The sequence below is a fragment of the Callorhinus ursinus genome, unplaced genomic scaffold (assembly GCF_003265705.2).
Source record: "Callorhinus ursinus isolate GAN/ISIS: 27379988/994484 unplaced genomic scaffold, GSC_fseal_2.0 scaffold2, whole genome shotgun sequence".
NCBI lineage: Eukaryota > Metazoa > Chordata > Mammalia > Carnivora > Otariidae > Callorhinus > Callorhinus ursinus.
Window position 1 is genome coordinate 76027921 of NW_027397064.1, and position 14859 is coordinate 76042779.

The window sequence follows — 14859 nt, forward strand, 5'->3', positions numbered from 1 at the left end:
CTTCCACTGAGGCCATCCTTGTTTTCATCTTTAAGGTTCATGGCTTAGTAACCACAGTGACCAGGTATGGCTATTGTAGGACAATGACTGAAGTTTTGTTTTGTTCTGAGAGGGAGAGAGGGGTGGAGGGGCAGAGGAAGAGGGAGACAGAGAATATTAAGCTGGCTCCACACCCAACATGGAGCCCAACGTGGGGCTCAATCTCACAACCCTGAGATCACTGACGTGAGCCAAAATCAAGAGTTGGACACTTAACTGACTGAGCCACCCAGGCGTCCCAATGACCGAAGCTTTAATAGTGAAAGAGTTCAATGGTGTGGATACTAGAACTGGAAACTCATTTACTAATGCAGGATTCTGCTTTGCTGTGTGGAAATCTTAGATAAATCGGTCTTCTGTAGCTCAAGATATGGGTAGAGTTTAGCTCTTATCATACACTGAGATTCTTTTTCCTTTAGATGTATATATAAAAGGGAGAATGGAATGAAATTTCAGGTCCACAAATGAATATGGGCTTAATATAAAAGCATGAAACAAGAAGAAGTGGAGCTGAATATCACATAATTTTCATTGTAGTTCACTTCCTAGCGCTTGATCTAGTCAAAATATTTTCCTTCACAACATTGCTACCTTCTGAATTACTAAGATGATTAACTATATCCTGCTGTCTGAACATACATCTGCAACACGGGCGCAGAGTGTGTGCACTAAACCCTATGCAAATGAAGACAACTCACTCCAGGATGCTTTATGAATGTGACAGTTGAAGAAGCTCCACATCACCTCATTTAAACCCCTCTGGGTTGTCCTTTCCAGGGCTCAGCAGATTCCTACACGAGCAGGCCGTCTGACTCCGATGTCTCCTTGGAAGAGGATCGGGAAGCAATTCGGCAAGAGAGAGAACAACAAGCGGCTATCCAGCTTGAGAGAGCAAAGGTGATTTTCTTGCCCCTCTTTGATTCCACAGTGGCATGTTGCTCAGCAGGTATCAGCTGCTCATCCCCTGCCTCAGATTCCTCTGGAACAGTCATTTAATGATCATCCTGATAAGGCACCAGATTGTAAGGCTCCCTGACCCATTTACCCCCCAAGAGAGGTTCGTACCGTTCCCAGGGGGGCCATTTCCTGAGACCCTGACCCTTCACCCTTTGTGTCAGCTTTGGTTGTGAATTATTGGGCACCTTCCTACTTCACAGTTGTGGCTAATATTAAGCTTGCCACTGCCAGTGTTGGCAGAGAGCCTCCTAAGGTGCGGGTTGTCCTGCCTGTTCCTGACCCCTCATTCTCTGTGCCATCAGCCTTCATTTCGGGCTATACATGCTTTATTGTTCCGTGGGTCTCTCTACTGCTCCCCTCTTGGTTTTAGTCTCCTACCTCAAGTTCAGCACGCAGTTTGGAGCTGTGAACAACTATTAGATTTCGGCAAATTTGAGCAATCAGAGGTGTTGCCAAAATAGAACTTTAGATATTCCACAGACGGAGAGCCCCCACCTGGGAATCTCTGTACCTACGGAGCAGGCAATAGGGAGCCAACTGCATTTTTGAATCTTAGAACTAGAAGAGTCACTAGAGATCTCCTATTCTATGCCTTTCAAACTGTTTATAGTTAGGTAGTTTGTTTTAGCGTAGACTCCTTCTATCAAATGAAGATTTATGCAAAATATAAGACGGGGATTGTGGCCAGCCTCTCTTCTTTGCCCTCCATGACAGACTCCTAAGGCATATTGATCCAGTCTTTTTAACTTTTAGACGACAAACTGAAGCTCAAATAATATGAATTCCTTCCTTTTTCTGTTTTTACAGTAAACTCTTTATAAGAGCGGTAAGAGGGGAACGATGTCGGTAATGAGGCATCTTCATTTGCTGTGACACATGTTGTCGGTGTCTGGTTGGCTGAGGGGGTGTGGGGCAGTGCCTGTAAAGGGACATGGGTAAGACCCTAACTGGGGTCTTGCCTCAACTCTTGCTCCCTGGTCATGTTCTCAGCACGAATAAATGAGCCACTGACAAAGCAGCCCAGGATTGCAGGAACCTTGTGTTCTCACTTGTGGCTAATTTTTGTTTTAGTTTTCTTTCAGAGTGTTTTGTGGCCTTTGTGGTCACCCAAATGGCAGCCAGCAGCACCGTTAGCTTAGACTGCTGGTTTGCTTAGCTTCTGCGAGGCTGCACCCGCCCAAGAGCACTTTGCTGGGGAGGAATTTGCCTAAAAAGAATTTCAGAACCAGCTTTTGTTACTTAGGGAGAAGATGGTGCTCGTCCTTCTAGTCTACCCTTAACTGGCCTTTCTTTTTCCTGGCAGGACAAGGTATTCATTCTACTGAGTGGGATTCCACAGATTTACACATCTGAGGCTATTTCAAAAAATATTTATTTTACTCCCACCACCACCTTTTAATTTAAGACCTAGCACACATTTCCTGTATCCCAAGGGCACCTATTATCATTTAAAATAGCAAACATAAGTTTTAGGAGCAGAGGGCAAAGCAGATAGCTCCCTCCTGTCTTTACATCCCTCCCCAGCACTTTGGGGTAGGATTCTTTGTTTGGGATGTTGGAAAGTAGCACAGGAGGGGAAAGTGGTTGGGCTGACCGGGTTGAATCATTTTTAGAGTCATCACTGCTGATTTCTCTATGCTGCCAGGGACTGTGAAACCCATTTGAGACACCTCTTTGGAAAGTGGTCTCCCTTCCTGCCTGTACTATCAGTTATCTTATTATACTTTTCAATATGAAAAATCCCACTCTGTCTTCTTCCTCCATCCTTATGCCATGGTTCTGCCCCCAGTCCAAGCCTGTAGCATTTGCTGTGAAGACGAACGTGAGCTACTGTGGCGCCTTGGATGAGGATGTGCCTGTTCCGAGCACGGCCATTTCCTTTGATGCCAAGGACTTTCTCCACATTAAAGAGGTAAACGTAGGACTCTCTGCATCCCTTAACCTGCCATAAGGCGAGAGCCGGGATCGGCTCTGAACCAAACTGAACCAAGAGGAGCCCTGAGGAGCTGTCAGTGTGTTACCTCATTTAATTTGCGGGGCTTTCCAAATCCATTGATCCTCACTGAGATTTAGAAGACTGAGGTCGTTGCTTGCACGATCACACATTTAAAGCATTGGATCACCATCATCATAGGGTGGATTTAGGACAGAACTGTGGTCCCCTGGTCACCTTTTAATCACCTTGCACGACTGCAGAGCCACAGGTCTGTGGATCCAACTTAGGGAAACATGAGTTTGGTAGCATGGCACCTACCCATGAGGGACCGTTTACAAGCGATATTGTGATTATAAATATCTCTGCGGTAATCCTGTGGACCTCGACCTTGGAACCAACGCTAGAGAGTATAATTGATAATTAAAGTGTTAAAGCTAAGAAGAAGGCAGAGGACTTTGGGAAACAGAAAGCTTAAGGGATCAAGAGGTACAGGGAGGACCTGAGGCCTTGCAACTTGAAAGGTGGAATGATGACATCAAAAACTTTCATTTCGTCAACCTAAATTGAAATCCTACTTCATCTCAGACATTGTGCTGGGCATCGAGAGATAGAGATAAAAGCACACTGTCCCCGCTGCCCGGGACCTCTGAGTCTGGGGGGAAATGCTGGCAGTGCCTAGTTTCTGCCCTGGATTGTTCTATTGTAGAAAAATCGAATAGTTGTTGTGGGAACCTGAAGAAAGAGCAGGAGGGACCAAGTGGCTGGGGAAAGGAGGGTCGGGGGCTGGGAGCTCTACAGAAATGGTGAAGCCTGAGGGAGTTCAGGCTGGCTGGGTGTGGGGGTGGATCAGGTGGAAGGAACAGCCAGGAGCAGTGCAGCCCGGCTGGAGGGTGAGAGGTAGGGAGTGGTCCAGGGGATGGGCCAGGTCACAGAGGCAGGGGCCTGATAAGAAACGACCTCTTTGGCCCTCCCAAGAAGCCTGGACTTTGTCACCAGGCAGTGGGGCTGGAGAGGAATTTTAAATACTAGACAGGTGCCACCAGCCTTGTGTCTTAGCATAGTAACTCTGATGGTCGAGGCAGTGTTGCAGAGGCTGGACCGAGATTGCAGCAGAGAGGCTGGAGAGAAGGATCAGCTTGGAGGGAGCGTGAAGAGGCAGACAGACAGCACTGGGAGATTTCACATGCGCGGGGCTAGTGGAGAAAGTGAAATAGAAAGAGAGGAAGGATAGAGAAAGGCCAGTTTTACAGCTCACTAGAAAGGGTAGAGGGTGGTGTCAGCTTGCAAAATAAAGAAGGCAGGGGGGCGGTGGGGGGGTGAGCGGGTGGGAGGATGAAGAGCGCAGGGAGGGGACAAGCCTTGCTGCAAGATGGATGTGGTTGTGAATTGGCTTTTAGGTACACCGTGTCTGGGGTGCTGGGAAAGCCCCGTGAAGACACTTAACAGGCCTTTACCCACATAACCTGGAGGCCAGAGGAGAGGAATTGCAATTTGCTCCTCCTAAAAGCGTTGAGTTGAAAAGGGGAATGCACTGTAGCCAGAAAAAGTTAGTATAGAATCGAGGGAGTGTTTTTAAATGTTTATTTGCTTTTTTATTTTTCGAAGATAGGAAAGATTGCAGCATGTTGTCCATGCGGAGCTGTTGAACCCAGCGAAATATATGGGAAGGATCGCAGACTGAGTGAAGGGCTGGAGTAGAGGGGAGGGACGGCATCTGGAAGATGGACACAAGGATTGGGCAGAGTCAGGAGCACAGACTTGCCTGCCTTGTTCTGCAAGGAACTTCCCGACGGGGCCGGCGGCATATACTGGCAGAGTGGGCAAGCCCTCATGCCCCTCTAAAAAAGAGAGTGGGACAGTAAAGTGAAACCGGAGGCAGTGTGGTCAATAAAAACCCATCACTCAGGGGCGCCTGGGTGGCTCAGTCGTTAAGCGTCTGCCTTCTGCTCAGGTCATGATCCGGGGTCCTGAGACCGGGCCCCTCACCAGGCTCCCAGCTCGGCGGGGAGCCTGCCTCTCCCTCTCCCTCGGCCTGACACTCCCCCTGCTTCCCCTGCTTGTGCTCTCTTTCTCTGACAAATAAAATCTTAAAAAAAAAAAGGAAAAAAGATCACTCCACATCACTGAAATACCTGCACTTACCCCCCAGTCTAAAATGAGATGCACGTGGTAAATATATAACAATTTTGCAAATCATTGTCTTTGAAGCTCTGCATTCTATAATGGCATTAGTGACACCGAGACATATACATAGTTTTAACACTTTACTTGATAGCAAGGAGGTTAAACATCTGGATGTCCACAGATGTCTGTCTTTGCATTGTGCCCATCTGAGCTGGGTGAGGCTCTATCTACATTTGTTCCTTTGTTCAGGTATTCATTCAAGATACAGTTCTTGAACATTTGTGTTCAAGTATGTGCCAGGCCCTGGCAGATGTTGTCTGATAGCTATCAACAAAGCAGACAGATTCCCTCCCCTCGTGGACTGAAATTCTAGTGGGTAGACAGATCATGAAGAAATAAATAATTCCAAATTGTGAATGCCTTGGGGGGAAAAATGAAGCAGATGCTAAAAAACTTAAAACGTAGGGATGAGGGGTGTTATATATACTTTTTAATACAGGGGTGATCAGACAAGGCCTTTTGGACAGTGTGACCTCTAAGTAGACACTTGAAAGATGAAGAGGAGCCAACCTTAAAAAGAGCAAGAGGAGGTCTTCTAGGGAGAGGAAGCACCATGTGCAAAGGCCCTGCGGTAGGAGAAAAACCTGGGCACAATCAGTTAACTAGAAGAAAGCCATATGGCTGTAATGCAGTGAGCCAGGGACCTAGTAGCAGGAGATAGTCGTAGAAGTAAGCGGGGCACAGGTCAAAGAGGACCTTAAAGTGATGATGAGACTTTAGATTTTATTCTGAGTGCAGTAAGAAGCCATTGAAGACTTTAAAAGCAAAGGAGTGGGATGACTTTATTATTTTTTTAAAGGCTACTCTGATTGTTGTGGAGACCATGGATTGGGGTGGGGTAAGTATGGAATCAGGGAGACCATTAGAACCATTCTAACGGAACTGAGCCCGCATGGCAGCAGTGAGATGGAAAGAAGTAGACAGATTTGAGATCTTTTGAAGACATTCAGTGAAGAGTGGTGGTGATGGACCAGGTGAAGAAACTAAGAGTGAGGGAGAAATCACGCATGACCAAGGAAGTCAAGGTTTGTGAATTGAGCAATGGGGATGGAGAAGACTAAGGTGGGGAAAGGACAGATAGGGAGGGGACATCTCAAAGGACATATCAAGTAGAAGTTAGTATAAGAATTTGGAACTTCGAGGAAAGGGTTGGGCCAAAGATGTCATTTTAGGTCATTAGTTCATGTGTGGCATTTAAAGCTGTGTTAATGATCGAAGTCACCTAAAGAGGGAGTAGAGGGAGAAGAGAAGGCAGCCCGACATCAAACCCAAAGGAATCCATCCTGCAGCGGTGGGCTACGTGAAATGACTCAACAAATGAGGAAATGGAACAGGAGAAGCCTGACATGCAGGAGGAAAACCAGAACAGGGTGATGCATGGGCATCAAGAGAGGAGTGTGTCCCAAAGGAGGAAATGAATGCTGTGGTGAATCCTCTTGACACGTCCCCTAAGATGAGGAGTGAGGGATGGACGTTGGGTTGGCAACATGGTGGTCAGCGGCACCGAAGTCATTGGGACAATTGTCTGGAAGCCAAATGAAGGGGGATGAGGAGAGCAGGGGAGTTAGGAAGTATGTTTAGCTAGTATAGAGCATGCTTTCAAGGAAGTTGACACTGACCAGGTAGTAGACTGAGGAGGATGTGAAGTCAAAAGTTTTCTTTCGAGATGGGAGCTCCTGCAGGACCTGCACGTACTGATATTAACAGAGAGAGGGAGAGGTTGATGGGAAAGGAAAGAGGCAGAGGAGTACGGTTTTGAGTAGGCAAGAAGGGTGAAATCCAGACCCCCAAGTTGGGGGGGGTAAGATTTTATGATAGGAAGGGGACCACTTACTCACTGTAACATGCTGGCAGAGGGTGGGTGCAGACACGTGGTTCAGAGCCTTGCTAACCGGAAGCTGGGGTAGCAAAGACTTTAAGGATTTCCATGTCCTCAAGGTGTATGAGGTGAGGATATCCACATGTGCCTGGTAAGCAAGGACCCCAAGCCTGAACCATGTGCCCCAGCATCTGAATGGTTAAGTGGATTGTCTCACCATTTCCATCAAAAATGACCAAACCCTATTCATTAGTTGCTAACACCCATTGTTTCCAAGGAGAAGCAGAACTCTAAAAGGTAAGAGAAGTTCTCACAGATTTTATGTACACCCACTCACACCCACATTCCAACCTTGCTGTATGTTAATGCTTTCCTCCATTCCATCAGTATTCTCAATTTGTCCTGTTGGTTGCTTTTTGATTTATATGTTCCTTGATCAGTGACTTTCTTGTCAGACGGGCAGTTTGATGTATGGTATTGAGCTGGTAATCCTACGTGGATTAGAGCCACTTGTTTTCAGATCTTGAAATATCCGATAAGAAAACATCCTAGAAAGAGAAAGTGCTAATCCTGTTCAGGAAATGAGAATGAGAGGCATTGGAGCAACACCGAGGTGACCTCCCCAGAACCCCTCGCATGAGCTTCTGGAGCGTCCGCGCAGACGAACACATTTCTGTAATCAAGTTGTCGCCTCCCCTGTCCTCTCTCATCTAGACGGCCATCTCTTATGCACGGCTTTAAGCACTTTTTCAGTAATGAGAAGCTTAAACTCGGAGAAAAGCTGCAGCTCTGCTTATCACATTCACCAAATGACGAGCGTGTGAAGGAAGCTCTTGAGTCTATGTGGCAACTTCCTGCCGGGTAGTCAGAGAACTGTCATTTACATTGAGCCAGATTCTCACTGAGCTTTAGCTGCTTCCTACAACGAAGCTAAAACAGATTGGGAAGTTGCCATGAACCATTTCTGGAAGCCCTTTAAGGTCGCTTGGGTACCGTTTAATAAATTAGTGTTCCAGGGGGCTAACTTACGGTTCAGGAAGTAACTTACACCCTAGGGCACTCTGATTCATAGTCTGCTTTGTCCCCTCCACAAGAAGATTTACATTCCAGACCTGTGCACCAAAGACTCTAACAGGGCCTCCTTGCCTTTTTTTGATTCCAAAATAAACAGGCCTGTTATTTCAGGCCTGTTATCCTGAAATACAGGATGGGAAGATGGGAAAAAATCAAGATTTCGATTGTTCAAGATTTTATATGAGGTCAACTCACATTTCTTTTTTTTTTTTTTAAGATTTTATTTGTTTATTTGTCAGAGAGAGCGAGCACAAGCAGGGGAAGCAGGGGGAGCGGCAGGCCAAGGGAGAGGGAGAAGCAGGCTCCCCGCTGAGCAGGGAGCCCGGTGCAGGACTTAATCCCAGGACCCTGGGACCATGACCTGAGCCAAAGGCAGACGCTTAATGGGCTGAGCCACCCAGGTGTCCCCCTCAACCCATATTCCTGAAGTGCAGTCTCATACTATGTGCCATGCCTCGTGCAGGAGCTGTGTGCATAATCAAGGCCAAATCCCTAAGCCATATCGTTTTGCTTTTGAGTGTGAGGCTGATGCTGAGAATTACTCACAGCTATGCAGAATTTCATGCTGCAGTGAGTTAATGAAACCATCCATTTCTCCTTCACAATGTGTCAGTGTCGTATACATATAAATTTCACTTTTCTCTGAGCTAAGCAAAGTATACTACATATAGTTTTTCATTTCGGAAAAAAAAAATCCAGATACTTCTTGGATCAATGAGAGAGAGTTACCTTGCCTAACACTGATGAAGACAAAGTTTTTGGCATCATCTCTGGAGGATGTAAACAATAGGACTGATACCTGCTTTCTAAAAATCACCTACCTGAAACCTTCCCTTGGGACAGGTGGCTTGGATTAAACATGCCTTCTGATCTAGGCTTCAGCAAATCTGTAATTACAAATGTATTTTGCTCACCCACTGAATAGGATCATGTTCACAGAGTCTTACCCCATATTGGCTGAAGCCTTTGCGTGGATTTATTTTCTGATTTTATGTGTCACGGAACTTTATGTAAATGGAAGTCCTGGTTCCTATTGGACTTCAGGCCATTTGGAGATTATTTCAAAAATGCCACATACATACAATATGCTTAACCTTTGTAAGAGTAGGCAGGCTTCTTATTCATCAGGTAATGAGATGGATCTGAATTTGTAAACCGATATTTGGAAGATTACAATTCTCCAATGACAGTAGATTACAGACAATATCATGGAATCTTTACCGGAAAGCTTTTGACAAATAACTGATAGTTTAATGTATTTCATCTCAGATTTGTCTGTCTTGTTCTCCAGGGTTCCAGTTGCACTGATGCATAGTTTTCCCTCTAAAATCTATTTCTTAAGAACTGGTTAGGGCTTCTTGACAAGGACCAAAGGAATCCAAAGGTTAGGACCCAGCGTTAGTCCAGGAATTGGCAAACTGTGGCGTGCAGGCTGATTCCAGTCTGCAGTCTTTTTTTTAGAAAGAAAAGGCTAACTGAAACAGAGCCATGCTCACTTTTTTATGTATTGTCTATGGCCACGTGCATTTGACAGTAGCAGATGTAAGAAGTTGCAACGGAGACCACGAGGCCTGCAAAACGTAAAGTATTTACTATCTGGGCCATTAGGTAAAAAGTTTGCAGACTTTGGCTTTAGTCTATGGACGCTTGGATATATATAACATAGTATGATATAATATAAATAGGGTTTATATGCAATATAGTATAATATAAACAGTATTTGGTTCTTCTGGTCCTCAGAAATTAATTAATGGGATGTGAAGATAAGTGAATTACTACTGATAGCAGTTTTATATCTGCATTCCAGAAATATAACAATGATTGGTGGATAGGAAGGCTGGTGAAAGAGGGCTGTGAGATCGGCTTCATCCCAAGTCCGCTTAGACTGGAGAACATACGGATTCAGCAAGAACAAAAAAGGGGACGTTTTCACGGAGGGTAAGTCTCCTTTGTTTCTATAAACTTATTTGGGGAGGTGGGTAGAAAAATAAGATGATGTTTTCCAGTCTGCTTATTAGGTTAAAAATGTATGCCTTTGGAGTAAAATATACTTGTCTGTGTCTGAGGCATTTCTGAAATTGACACAGAGGGGTTTCAGAGAGTTCACTCTCCCCACTACATGCTCGAGCCTCACATCACGGACATCAACACGAGTTCCACAGTGGAGATTTTTCTGTGGCCTCAGCAAACCTTCCTTGGAAATTAAGCTCTCCTCCACAAGTCATATGAGGCCTTCTTTCTCAGTACAGGTGGGAACCTGGCCTGACCCGGCATCAGGGCCCTTCCTGGTTAACTCTCAGAGACCCCCTTTCAAGTGGGTGTGGAATGCATTGGTACACGTGCCACGGTCCCGGCTCTAGAAACGCCTTTCTCCACCCAGGACATCTGCCATCTCTTGGTAATGGGATGGAGACACCGTCTAACTTGGGATGAATCTACCTCTAGTGAACTAATGAAACAGCCCACAAAACTCTCAGACTGCAGGTATTCGTAGATCCCAGGGATGCACGCAAAAGCCTGAGAAAAGAGAAATCAGAACCATACTGAGCCTGCGTATATGGTGGACCTACACTGAAGCATGAATTTGATATGTATTATCATTTTTTGAAAGACCTAAAATAGAAGCAGTTCTTTCTCTTGACTCTCAACTTTTTCTGTTGGATCCTTTTCTGCTTCAGAAACTCCTCTGTTCTTTAGGGGTCCTTTTGCCTTTGTCTTAATGGGAACTTTTTAAACAGTGATAAGATATTCCAAAAGTACAGTCAGCCCCACTTTTTTTAATTTTAATTTTTAATTTTTTTTAAGTAGGCTTCATGCCCATCATAGAGCCCAAAGTGGGGCTTGAACTCATGACCCTGAGATCAAGAACTGAGCTGAGAGCAAGAGACACTTAACCAACTGATCCATTCAGGTGCCCCCACCCAACTTTTAATTATAAATCTTTTTTAGTATCTAACATGCCTACAGTATTATTGATTTTTAATTCTTCTAATTTCCTCCTCTTGACTGTTTATCTCTTGCTGCTCCTTAAACAAATCAAGAACATATGTTCCTACCTCAGGACCTTTGCACTTACTAGTTTCTTCTTACTGGAGCCCTTTCTTCATATTTCCACCAGCTCACTCCTTCATCTGCTTCAGATCTTTGTTAAATATCACCTTTTCACTGACCTCTTTCTGGCCACCATCTTTAAAATTGTACCCTCTTCCCTTCCTTTATTTCCTATCTCTCTCCTGACTTAGTTTCCTCCATTGCACTTATTACTGTCAGAAATACTATGTATTTACCTGTTCATCTGTTTGATAGTGATATCTCCTGCTAAAATCTGTCTCTGTAAGGAAGGGACTTTGTCTTTTTCCCCTACTGTTGTGTTCCTAGTTTCTAGAACAGTGGATACTCAATAAATATTTGTTGAATGAAATAATAAATGTATTATTATCATTTCCAAAGTTGTTATTTTATTATTATTATTTCATAATGTTATTATGTACTGGGAACCCTGGGTGGCTCAGTCATTTAAGTGTCCGACTCTTGATTTCGGCTCAGGTGATGATCTCGGGATTGTGAGATCGACCTCGTGTTGGAGCCTGCCTGAGATCCTCTCTCTCCCTCTGCTCCTACCCCTGCTCCCACTCTCTCTCTCTAAAATAAATGAATAAAATCTTTAAAAACAATAATGTTATTATGTACTTTTGAACTAAAAGAGTAAAACCAAGAGCTCACTTTCTTTATACCAACTCTATGAGGTGTAACCTCTTCTATACATAGGGAAACGGATGCTCAAAGACATGAAATATAATATGCCAAGGTCCTCTAACTAGTAAATGGCAAAGCCAGGGTGAGAATTGGGATTGTTCTGACCTAGGGACGATACTCTCAAGCACTGAGAGGGAAGAACACTGGAGAAATAGGAAGGTGGGTTCCCAAGGGCCTCTGAGGGCTCCTGGGAAACTTCCAAAGCCACATGAGGAGACCAATGGAACAATCTTCCACTCTAGGTCACAAATAATATTATTATTATATTGTTACCATCTTCTTGTAATTTTGACTCCCATATAATTACTTTTTTAAAAAAGATTTTATTTTATTTATTTGACAGAGATAAAGAGTGAGCACAAGCAAGGGGAGTGGCAGGCAGAAGGAGAGGGAGAAGCAGGCTCCCCACTGAGCAGGGAGCCGGACTTGAGGCTGGATCCCAGGATCCTGGGGTCATGATCTGAGCAGAAGGCAGACACTTAACCAACTGAGCCCCCCAGGCACCCCATCATATAATCACTTTTTAAAAAGAAATGCTTCTTCTAGCTCTTACAGCTTGTTTTGAGCTATGTTTGACATCCAACTGATGCATCCAACTGGTGACTGGTATTAGTTAAGCATCAGTTCACAAGAGTGGTTCTGTCCTTGACTTTTCTGCCTAATTTCTGCATTGAATGACTAGGAGAGATACTTTTGCAAAGTATTTCCAGGTCCCAGTTAGTTCCCCACCTTCTCTGAGAAATAATAGGTCAAAGAAAACATTTGGACAGAATCTTCAAGTTCTTCTCCAAAGCAGGATTTTGTGTTTTGAATTATTCAGCAGGATTTAGGCCAAAGAAGGCTTTGTACTCTCAGGTTCTATTTGCAAGGAATCTGGGGAATGAGTCCTAAGTTCCTTTTCTATATACTAGGAAATCCAGTGGAAACTCTTCTTCAAGTCTTGGAGAAATGGTATCAGGGACATTTCGAGCAACACCCACATCAACAGGTGAGGGTTTTAGTTTAACTCTTTTTAATGGAATGTTTTTCTTTCTTAATATTTGAACATACAGAAAGTATTTTTACTGATTTGGAAACAATTTAAAGCCTTGATTTAAGAGATTCTTCTACTTAATATTTCATTGCTCATTTGCTTTCTATAGTAATTTGATTCTATTTGAAGGGTACTTATTATACTAAAAACTCAGAGCATTGTAGTCTAATTTTGAAAAATCTTATTTACCCCCCAGAGCCAGTAACTGTCCATTGTGCAGTTCAATCTGAAGCAAGTTCATTATTCCACCCAAGAAACCAACAGACTTTAAGATGGTGAAGGCCAATTAAAAAGAAAAAAAAAAAAAGGTGTAGACTCTCAAGAAAATGCTCTGTTCCAGTCTCCATGTGGAACTTTAGGATGGTACAGCCTGGGCTGTGGAGATTGGGAGGGTTGAAACAGAGAATGGGCCTGGATGACCTCATTTCTATTTGGACAGCAGATAACCGAGCCCTGGAATTAATGGAAATGAAGGGATAGTGGTGGTCCAACCAGGAGCTGTTATATATTTGGTAATTATGGAGGTATTCAAGAAGGAATTTTTCTTCTACCACATTCTCTGACTCCTGTAGTCTAATTTGTGCTGGCCCAGAATTGATGCTGATTAAGGCATCAGGTATTACCAACTCAGAAGGACAAGTTACCATAACTGCAGTAAACGTGATTGGTTCTGGGGTAGTTCTGAGTACTGGGTTCTTGTTGGTGTGGATCCTTCCTGATCTCCCGGTCTCTGAACCGAACTAGGTCTCTGAGTTGTCCCCAAATGGACTGGACCTACTTGGATGACCACAAAACCAGTTTAATCAGATATCGAAATATTTTGCTTCATCCCCATTTATTGGACATTTAGGTCATTGTAGCTTTGCACTATTGCAAAAAAGAACAGGAATAACTGGTTACAAATTTATTTGAAATTAACAACAACATAGTAGGAAAAATGTGTCAGTATCCTGGAAAGTAGGCAGAAAACTTATGCATACATAAAGGACTGCAAAATTTTCTCATGGTTCACCAAAATTACAAATCCAAAACTAGTGATGGAGGTGAGGATCATTTTTACCCAAATTGTTATTCTTAGTTCCTTTTTATGAAATTTTATTTGTCCACGTTGTTCTCAGCTACACTGTATGCTGTGTCCAGCAGGGAACATCCTATAGCCCATGGCTGGCCCAGAACTTCCGGTGTTGTTATGAAGCGCACCCTCCACACCCATCATGAAATCAGGATATAAGGTCATTCGTACAAGGAGGAAACTGTCTGGGTTTTTTTTTTTTTTTATTTTTCTGTCATTTTTCTTCAAAATTGTCTTGTCCAGAATGAAATAATAGAGTAGTGTTCTGCAGAGTGGGTAATTGTGAGATGATGAGAATTATAGGGACAAATTGGTACATTCTTCCATCTTTTAAAATCATGTACTATCATTTACAGAGATTACATATTTTGATATGGCTCTCATTGTTGTCTTTTAGCAAAACAGAAGCAAAAAGTGGTAAGTTGTGTTTCCTTTTTAAATCTACTGTTCAGGTTTCTATCCATACATGCCTGCAATGCTCCATTTCAGTGACCCAAATGGCTATAAAATAAGGGATGAGCCTCCTTGGTGGGGACCTGTGGTAATCATTTCTCGTTTGACCTGAGAATTATGAATTCTGTGGCTGTTGAGGAGGTGTGCTTAGTCTCACCTTGTCATGCATGTCAAATCATCTTTTTCAGACGGAGCACATTCCTCCTTACGATGTTGTGCCATCCATGCGTCCGGTGGTGTTAGTGGGGCCGTCACTGAAGGGTTATGAGGTACAAATACCAGTCTGTTATGCTTCAGTTCTTGATCAAGAACCTAAGAGACAGCTGTTGGGAGCTTGCTCCTCCAGGGTCTGCTTACATATAGGTACTGATGGAGCCAAGTTGCCTCCTGTGAAGGCAGGTGACATGGTATGGGGCTTATGTGACCCTTCACTCTTGCTTCCTTCTCTGGCACACTTCTCACCTTACATATATCTCTTTGTTTGGGAAATATATCCTGTAAAACATTTATAATGAAAAATTCTGGTCAGCGGTTTG

General features: G+C 43.8%; 1 protein-coding gene across 7 annotated transcripts in view; it reads left to right on the top strand.

Moving 5' to 3' along the window:
- CACNB4 (calcium voltage-gated channel auxiliary subunit beta 4) overlaps window positions 1-14859 on the top strand; it is a 244231-nt gene that overhangs the window by 190556 nt on the left and 38816 nt on the right. For 6 of the 7 annotated variants that reach the window (XM_073884080.1, XM_073884084.1, XM_073884088.1 and 3 more), the window contains 6 exons: window positions 817-936; window positions 2786-2908; window positions 9817-9947; window positions 12677-12753; window positions 14268-14287; window positions 14512-14592. In XM_073884080.1, coding sequence (XP_073740181.1) covers window positions 817-936; window positions 2786-2908; window positions 9817-9947; window positions 12677-12753; window positions 14268-14287; window positions 14512-14592 — 552 coding nt within the window. Of the gene's footprint in view, window positions 1-816; window positions 937-2785; window positions 2909-9816; window positions 9948-12676; window positions 12754-14267; window positions 14288-14511; window positions 14593-14859 lie in introns of those variants that run through there. The other variant, XM_073884094.1, reaches the window with a different exon arrangement.